The sequence below is a fragment of the Lacerta agilis genome, chromosome 15, assembly GCF_009819535.1.
Source record: "Lacerta agilis isolate rLacAgi1 chromosome 15, rLacAgi1.pri, whole genome shotgun sequence".
Lineage (NCBI taxonomy): Eukaryota > Metazoa > Chordata > Lepidosauria > Squamata > Lacertidae > Lacerta > Lacerta agilis.
The window spans coordinates 28,294,839-28,312,140 of record NC_046326.1 but is presented as its reverse complement, the minus strand read 5'-3'; the positions used below and the strand labels follow the sequence as shown (position 1 = coordinate 28,312,140).

Sequence of the window (17,302 nt, the reverse complement as noted above, 5' to 3'; positions counted from 1 at the left end):
ACAGGACAGACAGAGCCACATCCACATTATAAACAAGAACATGGAATGGGACGGGGGACGGAGAAGGGGAGGCAGGCGAGGGGCTCCCAGCCTGAGATTGCTGCAGCCCAGCCACCTCCCACTCCTCAGAGCTCCCCGCCCCAGCTAATTTCCTAATGAACAGCTTTGCACTTTCACACACTTCTATGAACCAAGCTTGAAGGAATTCAAAGGCAATTTAGCTTAAATACAAAAATAAAGTTTCATTTTGTTAAAAAATGTTTAAATATTTTTTTTCTTAAATTTAGAATTAGGCAGGCTCACGCACACACTCTCACACCGTTGTCTCCACTGTATGAAAAAAGCTGGCAGACACTAGGCTTTCGCGCTTCAAGAGGGAGGGGGGGGGAGCCGCTGGGATGTTCTGTCCCAAAATGAAGGGAGCTCCTTAGAAGAGGAGGGGGTGCTCTTTTGCTTGCTGGAGCCTCCTGCAAGCAGCGATGTGTAGTAGGGCAGCCGGCGTTGTGCCATGGCAGACTGCAGAGCCCTTCCACATTAGAGCCTCTTCTTTCCCACCAAAATCCAGTGCAGGGAGTCAAAGGCGCTGGAGCTGTGCAGCCTTGCTTCACCTCCCTCTCCTCCTCCCAGATGATGCACACAGAGCCCCCCCCCCCCCGCTTAGCACTGCCAGCCTCCCAGTCTGAAAACTCGAGTGCTTGGCTCCACTCGGCACACGTAGCCACGCAGTAGCGATGCTGCTACCACCACCGTCCACACCCAATTCGGCGGGGTTCGTCTCCCTTGGAGACAAGACAGCCACCCCCCAAAAGAAATGTTTACAGCAAGTCCGGCATTACCAACATGCCGCCACACATACAATTAAATTCTTCCTCCAAACTCGATTCACAGAGCAATTGAGAAAAAAAAAGGAAAGGGAAAGAAAACACATTCTGTGAGCAGAACAGACAGACGGATGTGGGGGTGGGGGTGGGGGTGGGGAGATGGAAGAGGGCAGGGGCTCAAGTGAAGCAGCAGCAGCAAGGGGGTGGGGAGCTACCTCTTCGCTCCCACCCCAGCACCTCCCTGACTGTGGAGGGGGTCCCAACCACGGAGGAACAGTGATTAGTGTTTCGGCGAAGGGCCCCCAGCGCAGTGACTGCAACCATGGAGCCTCGGCAAGGTGGCTTTTGCCAGCTGCAAAGGGGCTCTGAAGGTGGTGCGAGCAGGAGGTGTGAGCCACAGCATCATTGGGAAAGGACCCCAAGCCCTTGGTGTGGGGGGCCTCTGCCCTGGATCAGGAGAACCTTCTGTCACTTGTCTCCAGGAAGAGGGGAGGGTGCTCCAGGTGGAAACTGGCACACCGCTGCTGGCCTCCTCGCTGTACACCACCCTCCCTTGGCAGCCAGAAAAGGGAGCAGGTTAGGGTAAGGCAAGAAGGTGGATGGGAGGGAGGAGGGATCCACAGGGGCTGCTCACATGGGGAAAGGGAAAGTAGCCGATATGTACAAAATTTAATCCAGACTCAGTCATGGACTGTTCAAGTAAAAAGGGCATGGTTTCTCCTGTCCCGTTTGAGGGGGTAAAAATTGCTCTGGGTAACTTCCTGCGGATGTCACAGACAATGTGGCCCCTAGGCCAGTCAGTCCTGCTGAGGGTAGGCTGTAGAAGCAGCATCCTCTGTTGGGCAGGTGCTGTGCCCAGGCCAGTCTGGGCCCGACAGCAGGTTGGCTGGGAGCTGGAGCCCAGCCAGGAAGTCTCTCTTGGCTACTTCTTGCGGGTGTGCTGCCTCCGGGCTTGTAGCCGCTGGCGGGAGCCAGTCTTGGATCCTGCCCCAATGGAGAAGGTGGGGGCTGGGGGTCCTGCAGGGAAGGACAGAGAAGCAACAAGAAGCCTCCACATTAGTCTTGGCTGCACAGACCGAAGTCAGAGGACTCACAGCAACAGCCCCCTTCTGCCATGCAGGGGCAGCTGGATGAGGGGACAATGTATGCTGGGGGATACCACAGCCCCCCACCATTCACCCAACCCCCTCAAGTTCCAAAGGGGCAAGGAAGCAGACAGAAATCCTGCCCCATAAAACTCTGCTCATCTTCCCAGACTCTTACCAAAAGCAGGTCCGGCACTTCCAAAGGTGGGGGTGATGGATGTTCCAAAGGAAAGGGTGCTGCCCCCCACTGTGCCCGCTCCTGGTGCCGGTGAGTTCTGCCCAAATGCGGGTGGTGGAGCTCCTAGAAGACCAAAAGGTGGTGAAATGAGGGGCCCACCAGAGTAGGTTCATGCATCCATGGGGAAACAAAGCCAAGATGCTAGTCTCTGCGCTCTGCTGCATGGGACTGGGAGTAAAGAGCGAGTCCTCTCTGCCTTTGCCCTCCTATGCAAGGCCAATTGGACAGAATGGGCAGGTCAGTCTGGACCCGCCTGTCTCCCAGGCAAGGGAGAAATGCCCCCTCCTCTCTCAGACATGCCTCAGTCTGTCACTGACATGAAGGACTGAAGCTTCATGCTCCAAAGCTCCCCAGCAGGAAGGCAGAGCGAGTCCTGCAAAGCATAAAAACCTCGGCATCTGTGCACACACACAGCTTTGCATGATTTATTCTGCTGTCAAAATCCAGGCTTTGGGAAGATGTAAAATTTTAGACTAGGAGCGGAGGAAAAGGGATGGAAATAAGGAGGGGGGGGGGAGCATGGATGTAAGACCTGGATCCAGGGGAGTGTGCGTACACAGAACCTCCATGTGGCAGGGAAAGTGTTTCTCTTCTCCCTACCCCTACGTTTAACAGATTGTGCCTGACACTGTCTCACAAATTCTTAGGCTTTGCAAAGAGAAGAGGGTGCAGAATGGTGGGTTGAATGTCAAAATGGCTCACATTGGCATTGCAAAAGACAGTGGGCAAATGCAGTCTTATTTACAACCTGTTTTTTAAAGGCGGCCAACCCTGGAGAGACAGGAGCCAGGGACACGACTGCATCAGACCCACCCTGCCCTCCACCTCCCTTGCCCAGGACCCAGTATGTGTATCCATCCCAGGTTGGGGAATGACTCACCTCCAAAGGCTGGCTTGTTCTCTTGCGTGCCAGGGATGCTGAAAGCGAAGCCAGAGCTCTGGCTCTGGGCCCCCAGGGGTTTTGTGCCAAGGAAGATCCAAAGGGCGTTGCTGCTGCCCCTGCCCCCGCTGTCCCACTCTGTCCACTACCAAAGCTAAAGCTCACGGGAGCGCTCCGGAACCTGCAGTGCCAGCAGCAGCAGCTGCACCCATGCCAAAGGCATTGACTGCTCCGGGGGGCTGGTTGGCTGCCCCAAAGCTGAAGGGAGTGGGAGCTGAGCTCCCAAACACCGAGCCTCCTGCACTGCTGTTGCTTGTGGTCTGAGTGTTGGACCCAAAGCCCGACGTAGCGGAGGTTGTGGCCGTCCCAAAGGAGAAGACAGAGGTGGTGGCTCCAAACGTTGGCTGGGTGGTGCTTTTTGCGCCAAAGGATGGCAGGGGCGCAGGCCCACCAAAGGGTGTCTGTGAGGTGCTGCCAAAAGCTGGTTGGGCCGCTGGCTGGGAGAAGTTGAAATGCGCCCAAAGCTCACAGGCCCTGCAGACGGCTTGGTGGCTGCCTGCTGACTGTCGGCAACTGTTGTGTCCAAAGCCAGCTGGCTGGTGTCCGTTGGGTACGGAGGCGGCGGCTTGGAAGCTGTGCCAAAGCCCCCTGTGAATGCAGAGGCGCCGGACCCAAACGTCAGGGGAGGCTGTGTTGTGGCCGAAGGGGCCGTTGTGGCACTGCTGTTGCCGAAGAGGCTGAAGCCTGCCGTCGTGGTGGTGGTGTTGCTGGGAGCCACCTCTGTGTTGCAGGAGGGTGCCTGGTTGAAGGCAGAGCTCACCAAGGGGCTGAGAGTGGGACCTGTGGGGGCAACCAGCTTGCCAAATTGGAAAAGGGGAGCAGTGCTGCTAGTGGATGGGGCCCCAAAGAGCGAGGGATGCTGCGATGATGCTGGTGCGGTGGCAGAGGTGCTGCTAGGCGCAGCTGTGGAGACCGGCATGGTAGACCCAAAGCCAAAGACTGCCTTGCTTGAGGAGACAGCTGTGGTGTTGGCTGTGGTGGAGAGCAGAGCTGCTGCAGTGGTGGTCACAGTGGCCTCCAGGGGAATGGGGAACCCAGGCGTGGCTGGTGGTGGAGCTGCTGGCGGGCAGGGTGGGCACGGGCGCCGGCTGGAAGGTGAAAGGCGAGGCAGCTGCCACTGTTGCAGAAAGAGCTGAGGTGGCTGGTGGGGGCGCAGCCCCAAATACGGGCTTGAAAGTGCTGCTGGAAGTGACAGGAGCAGCCAAGGAGGAGGGCAGAGTCCCAGTAGCTGGGGCAGGCCCAGTCGTGGTGGTGCTGCTCATGGAGAAACCCAGCCCCTCGCTCTTCACCAGGCTGCCAAAGATGGGCTTGAACATGGGTGCTGCTTCAGGTGCAGGAGAGGCAGTTGTTGTTGTTGACACAGGGGCTGCAGGAGGGCTAGTAAGAATCCCAAAGAGGGTGGTGGGCTTCGGGGCAGAGGCAGGCCGTGCTGGAGTCTGGCCCAGGTCAGAAGAGGAGGCAGCCATTGGGCTGCAGGTGCTGCTGGCAGGCTGGGCAGCGCTGGAGGAAGGAGACAGTGCTGTAGTAGCCAGGGGCGCTGGGACACCGAGTGACAGCAGTGGGGCCTTGGCTACCTCAGGGGAGCTCATGGGCATGGAAGAGCCCAAATCCAGGGAAGGAGAAGGGGCTGACAGCGAAGGGGTCTCTGCAGCGGAGCCAGCACCTGGAACAACAGGGGAGGAAGAGCATTGTCACTATATCAGAGAGGAAATGCTGCTCAACAGGGAAAGCTCATCAACAACAGTTCTCTGTTTTGCATCAGACAACCACTATTTTCTCTCAATGCCCCCCTCCAGCCTCCTCCTTCATCAGATATCACAGAGTCTTCAGCTTGCCTTTAAGATGCAGTATCAAATGAGAAATCCTGCAACTTGTATATTCTCTTTCAGCCACCCCAGCTGTGATTACATACAGGGAGGTTGAAGAGGGCCGAGACTTAACATCTGTCTTGACAGAAACAAACATCTGCACACAGCGAAGAAGCAAACTGTGGGGGAGGGGAGTTTGTGCCCTCAAGAAACTTGTCAGGAATTCCAGAATACTGTGCCAACCTGTCTCTCCCCACCTCCTCTGATGTAGTTAACTTTGTCCATTAATCCCTGGAAAGTGGCTTAGAGTAACCAGCTGGTTTTGACCTGAGACTTAAGGTCTCCCTGATCTTAATAAGACTGGACATTCCTCAAGGAAGACTCTTCATGAAGCTACAAGCAAGTCTATCGCACACAGGAGTGGGGATTCCACAGACCACCTTAAGAACAGCCACCCGCAACTGAAACTCCCACCAGCTGTGGGCGAACACCTCCAGTCCCAACATCATACAGCACTGCTGGCTGTGGCTGATAGGAGCTGCAGTCCCAGAAAGGGAAATGCCTTACAGAGCACACAGAGGTAGAGCTGGGACAGCCAAGGCAGTGACCTCTCCCCACGTGGTTGGACTACAGCTCCCATCATGCCTAGTGACTGCTGGGGTTGGTGGTAGAAATCAACATCAGGCTGGCTACCCTGGAAGAGGTTCTCCTGCAAGTAGGCACTCTGAATTAGAGAAGCTCTCAAGGTAGGAAATTCCAGCTCCTTGAAAGGAAGTGTTACCCAAGCTATTTTTGGTGCCCCCTTGAAAAACTGCAATTGATCAGCTTTTAATAGTATGATGCCTTAAAAAAACCAAGTAACTTGGATCCGTTAGCCCCCAGGGTAATCAGGTGCCCTCCACCAGTTAAAAACTCCTCTGGGAACTCCCTCCCTCCCTCACACACCCTTTCCACACCAGCATGGCTAGGTTTCTGCAGCAGGAAGGCAGGACGCCCTTGGGAAGGGCTGTACCCTCAACCACATGATAGTCAAGGTACTGTCATCCCCCAAGCCTTCCAAACCACTCACCAGCTTGCCCTGAGGAGCTCTGCCCATCTTGCATCTTCTTCAGGCTCTCCAGGAGGGGGTTGGTGCTGGCAGCTGTGACAGCCAGCGACACAGCGGTGGACTTGTTAGGTATTGTCCCGAAAGACAGGGTGCTGGGTGGTGAGGTCATCGGCACTGAGAGGTTGGAAGTGGAATCTGTTGGGGAGGACCAGCATGTAAAGAGCAGAATGCTTAGGGCTTAAAAAATATATTAAGCAGGATATAAATGCAAAATAAACCAGGGGCACCCAAGCACAACCACCACGGATGCAACCCAATGTACAATGCCAATTGATAGACCTGCTGTTCCTGAGAGCCACTAAAGGGGCATTCTTGATGAGATCCACAATTCCCTGTTTTCTGATTTATTTTACTCTGCAAGTGCTTATTCCAAGGCCCTCCCCCTAAACTTGAGGCAGTTCATACCCAGAGGGGAGGGGGTGCTCCTACCAGTCTTATCCTCCAGGACTTTGTTGAACCACTGCAGAGCAGCCTTCTTTTCTGCATCCAGGTCAGCAGAAGTGACAGAATAGCCCAGCTGAGGCGGAAGAGGCTGTTGAGAGAAGAAGAGGTACATTGCTTGCTTCAGTGGGCACTAGAGCTGTCAACCTTCCTTTTTTTGCATTGGGAAACGGCCATAGCTGTCAACTTTCCCTTTTTTGCAATGGGAAACGGCGCTGGAATAAGGGAATTTCCCGCAAAAAAGGGAAAGTTGACAGCTATGGTGGGCACCCAGAGGAAGGAGGAAAGGCCCTCCAAGTGGCAGCAGAGGCAACAGCCTGACCCAAGACAGTCCAACTGGCTCAGCCTTGTTTACACCAGGGGCAGTCAAAGCAGTGCCCTCCAGATGCGGCTGGACTACAATCCCCTTCATTCCTTCCATTGGCCATCCTGGCTGAGGGTGATGGGAGTCAGTAGTCCAACAGCCCTGGTAGGCAACAAACTGGTGATCCTGGTGCAAGCAGTAGCTCCCCAGAGTTTCAGTCAGGGGACATTCTCAGTCCTACCTGTAAATATGGGAGATTTATTGTGTTTTAATTTGTTGGAAGTCACCCAGAGTGGCCAAGGTAGCCACTGGCTGGATATGATGAACGGCAGCATAACAATATCTGGAGACCCACAGGTTCCTCACTCCTGGTAGATACAATGCCAGCGGTGAAGTAAGTTCTGTGGGTGTCCAAGATCTGTAACCTTTGACTCAGTCAAGGCAAAGGGCGGTCAGAGTCAAGAGCTTGGCACTCATTCTCTCTCACTCCAAGCTTCTCATTTCTTGTCCTCAAGGCCAACTAAGTCTAGAAAAAGGAACAGAAGGAGCATACCATGGTGAAATTATCTTCCCTCCGAGTGGAAAGCAACTGGATCTTCCGCTTGCGCTTGCCAGTGCTGCCTGATGAAGGTGATGACACTGGTGAGCTGTGCCTGCTCTGTAGGGGCATCTCTACTGCTGCAAGAAGAAGAGGCCAGAGTTGGTAAGCCCGCGGTTTCATGCAGATGACCCTCCCCAGCCAAAGGAGGCTTGGGATTTTGCAGTACTGGTGGCCTGTTTCTAAATACTGTCACTTTAAGCTTCCAATAAACCCCAGGTGGACATAATATGAACATGGGAAGTGAGAGGAAAAACCTTCTAAAATGGGGTGGTTGAGACGTGTAGCATCCAGCCCTCCAGATGTTGCTGAACTACAACTCCCTTCACTCCTGACAGCCAGCATGGCTGAAGGCCAGGGATACCGGTTTCTCCTAAAATAAGACACCGCCTTATATTTTTTTCCCCTCAACAAAACACAGTATGGCTTATTTTCAGGGGATGTCTTATTTTAACCGCATCGCATCAGTACGCTGCATAGCCACGCCTCTCCAGGCTGTTTTAATGGGAGGTGCCGCATCACTATGGCTTATTTTCGGGGTATGGTTTATTTTCGGGGAACGGCTTATATTTCGCAAATGCATAGAAATCCTGCTATGGCTTATTTTATGGCCATGTCTTATTTTAGGAGAAACAGGGTAGCAGAAGCTCCAGGGAGATCTGGACTGCTACACATTAAGACACACCCCTGCCTCCAGCCATTCTAAAGTCTTCCCAACTAGCCTGTATTGAGATAAACATTCTGCCCGCCCGCCTGCCACCCACCAAGAGTTTTGCATTTGTTCGTTTTTTACTTTAAGATCATTACAACAGAATCAATGCCACATCAATTCTGGTTCCTGCTCCATGTATGTCCACTTTTTATTAGCAAAGCATCCCTGCCCCCTCCACCTGCCAACTCACACTCACTCTTCTCTGCTGGTGCCTCCTTGTCTGTCCTCACAGGTGTGGAGTTGATGGACTGATGAGACTCGTCATCCCTGGAGCAAAAGGAGAAAGCCAGTGAGACCTGACTCTTGAGGACTCATTGCTCTCAAGACTGGCTGGGTGAAGGGGTGTAGGGAAACGGACGCCTTGGAGGACCCTTGCTATAAAATGTACCTTGTGCTGTCCGAAAACACCCACGTTAAGGAGTCAGCTTTCCCATTTCACAGAATCCTTCTACCCAAGAGAGGGACCTTGCCTATTCAAAGGCAAAGTTGGTTTTGTACAAGACCTCTAATGCTTTCACTCAGGAACAGCACTTTTCCAGAGGGCTCATCAACATAGGAAAACTGTGGCAATGTGAAAGGAAAGGGAGGTGTTGCTCTGGATGGGAACCATGGGGAAGGGAGTCCTTGAACACACACCCCGGCCGGTCTCCTGGCCCTTCCCGGCCTTGGCCCCACACTGCCACAAGCCGGGCAGGGAGAAGGTGAACTCACGTGAGGCTGGCGTTGGGGTATCTTGCTTTTTTGTTCGGCCTCTCAGGCGTCTGAGAACGGGAGGATGCTGGGCTGGAGAGAGGAGAGGTGCTTGGGCGCTCCTCTTCCACAGCTGGAGGAGGGAAGGAAAGAGGACAGCAGAGGCAGAGTGAGATGGCAGCATCACACATCTCTTAGCTGGAGCTCTAGTGAAACCACTTAGCATAGTCTCAGCCAACCTGGGGCCCTTCAGATGTTGCTGGGCTACAGTGCCCATCAGCTCCAGCCAGCAGATTTAATCCAAGAATGGAGAACCTATGGCAGCATTCCAGGCATTGCTGACTGGAACTCCCATCACCCTGCCCATTGGTCGTCCTGCCTGGATGGGCTGCTGGAGTCTAACAGTATCTGGAGGGCAAAACAGATGCCCCCTGTCTTAACAGATATAAAATGAATGAAATAGTGGTGCCTGAGTATTCCCTAAATCCTGGAACACGGCAAAAGTCTCAGCAAGATCAGAGTCCTAGGTCTGCATCTTCTTACAGGTTTTGCTTTTAAAATGCAATTACAAAATCTTGCCATCTATATTAGCCAACAGATGAAGTAACATACTTTGTAAGCACGTTCACACCCCACTGTTCTCTCACAGAATTCAAGATGAAAGTGCTTTCATGGGGGCTTCCAATTCAAGCACTGACCAAACCCAGACTGGCTTCATGTCTGCCAGGTAGCTGAGTGAAGGTCTGACAGGCCAACCCAGAGAATTAGAAGATAAAATAAGACGAAGTACGATGATGCAAGAAGTCAGGACACGGAGCAACAATGTTCCTAGGAGATGAAAATATTTTTGGAACTCTGAGAAGCCTTTCATGTTCCATGTCCTAAAGGCAATTCATTTCAGGGATAACTTTCAAAGATTAACTAAAGCTACATGCTGTCAGCTGGGCCTTCTACAAGTGGGAACTCTCAGGGGCATCTCAGTTGTCCAGTGTTCACCCATGTTCAATTTTATCTAGAACTAGGGCAGCCTTCTGCAACCTGGGCTCCTCCAGATGTTTTGGACTATGACTCATCAGTCCCAGTCAACACGCCATGACTTATACCAGTTGAAAATGTATAATCTCTAACAGTAGGGGGGGGGAACCTAAGCTTGACTTCTCAGGTATAAACTTTTGATTTTTTAAACATGAGAAGAACAATTTAAAGATTTATGTTGAAGTTGAGACTTAAGATGTTGAAGACCATTGAAAAATAACTACTGTAACATTGGATTTAGAACTACTGATTTTCTTATTAATTTACACAAAGGGATTGCTGCTCAGTTGATATATCATGACTTGTGATGCTAAATATAAAGTATTCTGTTCCTATAACATCTACTACCAAATTGGGATACAAAATATGAAAATACTGCATAAAGGCAAATTAAGTGGTTATAATGAGACAAAGGGTGCTGCAGAAATGTTTAATATTTGTTGGAAATTAGCTTTCTTTATCAGAAACTAGCAAGGTAAACGTCACTTGTCACTTGTGAGGGCCTCCAGCCTCCCTGACCATGGGGAAAAGAAGCCAAGGGACAGACACGTACCTGTGAGAGGCCCCGGGTAGAACTGTAGGAGCTGGCGATGGCATTGCGGATGGAGCTGGGGATCCCCCCTACAGGCAGGCTGTTGACGGAGCTGAGGGAGGAGGTGCGCGACCTCTTGGAGGAGCCTTCTTCCAGGCAGTGGGACAAGAGGAGGCAGCGCTTCAGGGAGCCAGGCCTAGGGGCAAGAGACAGAGATGGCAGTGGCACTGTGAGCCACCTTCGACAGGGCTCTCCTTATGTCAAAGCCTTGCTGGGAAGACGCCTTTTGCAGAAATCACCCCTCAATTCATATCCAGGAGAGCATGGAGAGATTTGCCAAACCTCGAACTTCTCTCCACGCATATGAACAATGGCCTCTATCTGCCTCTCCTAGCACAACCCTGTGCACAGCAGCATTTCAGCGCCAAAGGACACATGATGAAGCAGATCCAATTATGGTTTCTCTCTTTTTAAAAATACTTTAATGCAGGCAAGGGAGGGGAAGAGGATGGAGGTCAGGCCTCTGAATTTGATTGGAATAACGAGTACTGCTTCCCTACACTTCACCATTATTTGTTAATACCATTAGGAGGAAGCCTTTTTCCAGGCAAAGCTCTCAGTACTTACTTGGGGACCAAAGATGCTGGGGCGCCATTGGCCACCAAGGGCTCAAAGGCAGACTGTCCACTCCCGCTGCTATCATGGCGCCTGGAAGGGGGGGGGTGAGAAAAGGGAAAACAAGGTTTTCAGAAAATGTAAGAGGGTAGTCGCCACAAGCATGGATCCAGCTCATTACGATACTGAGCAAGGCCAACTCAGCTTTCAGCCTGGCAAGGCAAGGGATGGCATAGTGGTGGATGCCAACAAGCTTGGAAGACCCCAGTTTAAATCTTGGTGCAACTTAGTTGATGCAGGAGGCTGGTGGTTTACCATTTCATTCCTTTTTGAAGGGGGCTATTCAGAAATTGAAGGGACACGGGTGGCGCTGTGGGTTAAACCACAGAGCCTAGGGCTTGCCAATCGGAAGGTTGGCAGTTCGAATCCCTGCGACGGGGTGAGCTCCCGTTGCTCGGTCCCTGCTCCTGCCAACCTAGCAGTTCGAAAGCACGTCAAAGTGCAAGTAGATAAATAGGTACTGCTCTGGCGGGAAGGTAAACGGCGTTTCTGTGCACTGCTCTGGTTCGCCAGAAGCGGCTTTGTCATGCTGGCCACATGACCCGGAAGTTGTACGCTGGCTCCCTTGGCCAATAAAGTGAGATGAGCGCCGCAACCCCAGTGTCATCCGCGACTGGAACTAATGGTCAGTGGTCCCTTTACCTTTATTCAGAAATTATTCAAATAGTTTTGAGAGAGGGGTCTTGCTCTTTTAGATTTTTAAGCTAATTGAAACTGAAGTCCATCTCAGCAGCCTCTCACCCTCACCCCCACAAAGCCACATTGCAACAGTGCCATGGTCCAGTTTGGAAGCAAAGCGAAGCCAAACCGTAACTGAGCATGAGGCTGAGAACGTGTGGGTGTAGAGTGAGAATTATGATTGCCACACTCCTCCTCCTGGCTGTGCAACCTGTAGCTAAGTCACGGTATGACATAGCAATACGGGCTTGGGATTTGTCTCCCCCATGCAACCACAAGCCCAGTTGGAGGTCCAGGGAGGAGGAAAAGCACCTGCAATTTCAGATGCAAGCACCTGAATACTCAAGCACTTGTGCACAGGTCCTTTAAAAACCATGTGGTTCACCCACTTAAGAGACTTGGGGATACAGAGAGTTCCAACAACATGTAGGAACCTGAGGCTCACTATGTCACCAACAACCCACTCCTGCCTTGATAGGGGCAAGGTACGACTTGGGTTGTTTCTGCCTTTTCTCAGTGATTAAGCACCAATGGTTCTGAGGTCTACATCTTCAGTCCCAGGATCTCAGCCCCTTTGTGCCCTAACAGATGTTGCTGGCAACCAGACAGGTCACTGCTGGCCGTTACCTCCTCTTGCTCTCCTGGCCACCTGGGACATTCTGGTCCTCCTCTCCCTCCTCCTCCTCCTCCACAGCCCTTTTTCGGCTCTCCCTGAGAGCGCTCAAGACTGTCTCTTTGGCGCATGGATCCAGGGTACTGTTGGGTGTTACAGAGAAAGCCACGGGGGAAGCCAGCTGCTCCAACCTGTGAATAGGAAGAAACAGTAGTCATAAGGAATCAGAGCTCTCCTGCATCCCAACAATATGCTCTCCCCCAGGAGGCAAGGTGTCCCCACCCGTCTGAATCTAGTGATATCTTGTTGGCAAGAGTTATGGCTGCAAGGAGTCTCTCTCCACATCAGCCTGAGGGCTGGCTCATGACCTCACAAAGCTCTTTTAGGGCAACAAGCTGATGCTGATTAAGAAGTCATTCTAGGGCCATCAGCTGAAGAGGAGGAAGAGAGGCTTGGCCACTCAACCAACCAATCAGGACTTGGCCTAATGAGGCAACAGGGCCAAGTGAGATTTAGGCTGTGTACACACCCCAATTTACAAAATCAAAATCCACCAGAAGGGATCTCCCCAATTTCTCCTAGCTCTACCCAACCATTTTAAACATTTATTGGAATTGTGTTTTAGTCTGTTTTTTAAAGTGTTTGGGCTTTTGTTTTGTCTTGCTGCATTTTGTTATACTTATTGTTTGTTGCTTGTTGTTAATCTTTTGATTATTAAAAAATAAAAAATAAACCCATGAAGGAATTGCTGGGCTTGGGACAGATCCTAGCCAGAGACTTACAGTGGGGAATGGCAGAGGCTGCTGTCTGGCCGAGCAATCTTCACCGTCACAGGGCTCCGGGCCAGGCTGGAGTTGTGGACAGACAGCCTGTTTTTTACGCCGATATCCATCCCAGCAGATTGAGGGCAGGGTCCCCAGAGAGGTGTACTGGGCCTGCTGGATGGGGTAGCGCCGCCGAGGGGACAGCATAAAAATGAGGTGATGCAGAGAGGTGGTCCCTGAAGAGAGAAAAGAACACAGTCAATCAAGACAGAGGGAAAGAAGATGCTCAAAGAGCGGCTGGCCTTTCCTCAAAAAGTACAAGCTGGAAAAGGAAACCCTCAAACTGAACAGGCAAGTTCTCTTCTTGGCCACTACAAGGGGTTTCTTTTCACAGCCATGATCCACTTTGTAAGAAGAACCTGGGGGAAATTACACACGTTCAAAAGCTGAGCACCGATGGCGCTCTGAGTGTCGATAACCTCAGCCACAAATAGCAAGTCACATGATCCACCAGTTTACACTGCCAGTTGCTTTACTGCCCTGGCAAAATACTTGGCAGACACTGTCCTCACTACATCAACCTGAATACTAGTGCAGCAGTGGCTGGATTAAAGTGTGGAAGGCTTCTGTTATTCATCTGAAAGATATACACCAAACAATCTGCATCTAATTGTTAAAATCACTGCTAAGCTGTTAAGATGGTTATCTTAACCTAACAAACACACATGGAGGTTATTAAGCTCAGATGCATCACATCAAATGGGGCTCCTCTAACAGTTTAAAGTTGGCTGATTCATATTCAAAGAAATGAGGTGCCAAAATGGGCTCCCCCCCTACTTCATAAGGAAAAGTTCTGGCTCAGCAGCCTCTCAGAGGGATATGCTGGAATGTGATTCCCAATTCCTTAATGCAAGGCAAGCACATCAACATTCAGGCCTTCTATGACTTCAGGGATGCCTTTATGTAAGGCAATTTCCTGCAGAAGACAAAAAGGTATTTCTCTCTTCACAGCACACATTTCCTGGACTTGCCATCTCTGAACTAATCACAATGCAGAAAGTTTTGGACAAGCCACTTCCACACAAGGGACTGGAATGAAGATGCTGAGAATCCAATCCTCTGTGAGGAAACAAGCAGATCACAATGTAGCTACAAGAAGAACCACACCTTGCATCCTGATGCTTCTCACATTAGCCATCCTGGTGCCTCTGGGAAGCCCCCAAGCAGGGGGGAAGGGGCAGAGGCAGCAACCCTTCCCAGCATCTGATTCAGAGGAAAGCTGCCCCTGAAGATGTCTGAAGGTTCCATTCAGCCATCATCAACAACCCTCCTCTTCCTCCTCCTCTGAACATGCCATCTAAGCCAGGGGCCAACACTGCAGCTTGCAGTAAGCAAGCCCCATGGATTAATCCTGCCTATAGGAAGAAGCATTTTCTTGTCTACTGGCAATCAAAGTAATCAGCCACCTGAGGTTCTAGTCTTATGGGGGAAGGAACTCTCCATATAATCTCACCATTTCCTATATGCCACGTGTAATTTGATAAACATCTATCTAGTCCCTACCTTAGTAGTGTTATTTGCTGCTAAACAAAAAAAGCATCCAATTTGTTAGCCTTTTAGAACACAAGAAGCTGTCCTACACAGAGCATGGACCAAAGTGGTCCACCTAGCTTAGTATTGTCTGTATTGATTGGCAGAGGCTCTCCAGGGTCTTCAGGAGGGGACACTCTCAGCCCTTCCTGGAGATTCTGTCTAGGACATTCTGTGCGCAAAGCAATGTCCTACCACTGGGACACAGCCGTACCCCCCACAGGAAAGCTACTGCCAGCAAAAGGACACACGCCTGAGTTGGGTCTTTTTCTTTATTGTTTCCCCTTCATGGATCACTGCCTTGTCGTGGCGAAGGGGCTTGAATTACTCAGGGAATCTATGGACAGGTCAAGATGGACAGGTCATAGTGGAGAGTTGGACCAAACGTGATCCACCTGGAGGAGGAACTGGCAACCCACTCCAGTATCCCTGCCAAGAAAACTCCATGGACAAAGACAACAGGCATATAAAAGATATGACGCTGGAAGATGAGCCCCTTAGGTCGGAAGGCGTCCAATATGCTACTGGGGAAGAGCGGAGGACAAGTACAAGTAGATTCAGAGCTGATGATGCGGCTGGGCCAAAGCCGAAAGGACGCTCAGTTGCGGATATGCCTGGAAGCGAAAGGAAAGTCCAATGCTGTAAAGAAAAGTATTGCATAGGAACCTGGAATGTAAGAACCATGAACCTTGGTAAGCTGGATGTGGTAACAGAGGATGAGATGGTTGGACAGTGTTCTCGAAGCTACTAACATGAGTTTGGCCAAACTGCGAGAGGCAGTGAAGGATAGGCGTGCCTGGCGTGCTCTGGTCCATGGGGTCACGAAGAGTCGGACACGACTGAACGACTGAACAACAACAACAACTTTATTGTTTAGACCATTTACACACCTAACTATTCTGGCTGAAAACAACATCACTCAAAGTGTCTAACCTGCCCTTTTCAAAATACAATGGCAAAGCTGATAAAGCACAAACAACAGAATCTCTCTCAACACAGTCTGGCACCAGGCACAACTGTTGATCCCAACTGGCACATTCAGCCTTGAGAAAAAAGCCTGGCTGGTTTCTAGGCAGTGATGGACCTCCCTCAGGAAATTCAGCACCCACTGCTTTCAAGTAAAGCACCTGGATTAGCACCACACATCAGGGTGATTAAATGTTCCAAGGCTTTGAATGAAAGTGAAACAGGAGGGAGGGGAAAGGGGAACCTGAGCTTTTATGTGTTGGAAGCCCCAAGAGGAATCTGACAGGAGCTCTAGAAGCAGAGCAGCAATAGATGGAGAACTTGGAAGGATAAAGAAGCCCAGGATCTGATACTAAAGTGATTTAATGAGAAGGGACTAAGAAGACAAAAGCTGAATGAAACACCAGTGCACTGTCAAATGAAAAGCCTGGCCAGGCAAGTTATTGTGACTAATTGCAACCAGGGCCAAGAGTGGGAAATGATGCAGAGCAGAAAGAGCAACAGGAAGTGGGAGGAATGCAGTGAGGTGGGCAGGAGAGGTTGCAGCCCACATGCTCCTCCAGGCCACGCTGGGGGAAAGGTCTTGACTGAAACAAAGTGTCCTGATCTGCCCTAAGCTCCCTGGGTCCCCCCACAAGACCTTTACCAAGGCCCCCCCCCCCCGACCCCTCTAGCAAAATCACTCTCTTCTTCCAATGTTATCCTGGAACGATCATAGCTACAGAAGCTGCCTCAACACAAAAGGCTAAACCCTGGGGAACAGAAACTGCACTTTTGGGCAGGTGCTCAACAGCAGGCAGGAGGAGTGCCTTGCCCCACATGTAAGTGAGAGGTGTGTGTGTGTTGGAGAAGAAAGGAAGGCTGGGTTCAAGGTGTGGGAGGCGAACATGTGGATGGTTGAGGAAGCTTTATTTTGCACATCCACATGGCCAAAGATGAAGAAGGAGCTCCCTAGACAAGCTGAAGACAACCAGTGGAGCAGAAAGAATAATGGACAGGGTCAGCTTCTCTTCGGTTTGCTTTTCCATCTCCAATATATGGGCATGGAGGCCCTGCTTATAGCACAAGCAGCAGGCGTCTTTCCTCACCACAACCCACCCACCCCGCATGTACAGAGTGCAAAAGAGCGCTCCTCTCTTCCTCCGAGCATGGTTGGAGGTTGTGGAGAGAGGAGTCTGCCCCCGGAAACATGTGCAGAGTGCAGAAGGGCGCTCCACCTTTCTTCCAAGCGTTCTTGGGTGGGGGGCGTGGAGAGAGGACTGTGCCCGCCGCCCTCTTCTTACCCGCAGCTCCCTTTTTGATGCTGCTGCAACTGCCGCCGCTTCCTTTCGGGCAGGACCGGGGCCGGTGAGGCGTAGCAGCATCCGCCCCCCATGGCAGGGCCCCCGTTGGCCACGGCGGGGGAGAAGGCGCGGTGGGGCAGCGACGGCGGCCCCTTCATCTCCTTCCCGAAGCCGCCTCCGAAGCCGCCTCCTCCTGCCGAAGACGAGGAGGCCGCCCAGGCTCCCCCGGCCGCCGCCGCCACGGCCAGCGAGAGCGCCGCCCCGGACAGGCCCAGTAGCAGCACCAGCAGCGACAGAGACGCCGCGGCCGCTGCCGCCGCGGCCGCAGGGAAGGCCCAAGCCCGGCCGCCCTCAGACGACCCTCCGCCTCTCCGCCGGCCCCGCTGCTGCTGCTGCTCTCGTTCGCGAGGATTCCGCCGCC

The 17,302-nt window shown here is 51.9% G+C and overlaps 1 protein-coding gene across 1 annotated transcript; it reads right to left on the bottom strand.

Moving 5' to 3' along the window:
- Window positions 1–1,448: 1,448 nt before the first annotated feature.
- Window positions 1,449–16,908, bottom strand: LOC117060401 (nuclear envelope pore membrane protein POM 121-like). Its single transcript, XM_033172622.1, is given in 19 exon segments — window positions 1,449–1,838; window positions 2,085–2,207; window positions 3,025–3,099; window positions 3,102–3,194; window positions 3,197–3,538; window positions 3,541–4,126; window positions 4,128–4,747; window positions 5,962–6,135; window positions 6,430–6,532; window positions 7,299–7,423; window positions 8,246–8,322; window positions 8,767–8,863; window positions 8,866–8,878; window positions 10,334–10,508; window positions 10,940–11,020; window positions 12,293–12,469; window positions 13,061–13,146; window positions 13,148–13,278; window positions 16,882–16,908. Coding segments are annotated over 18 exon segments (3,144 nt in total). The 5' UTR covers window positions 13,250–13,278; window positions 16,882–16,908; the 3' UTR covers window positions 1,449–1,743.
- Window positions 16,909–17,302: the final 394 nt, after the last annotated feature.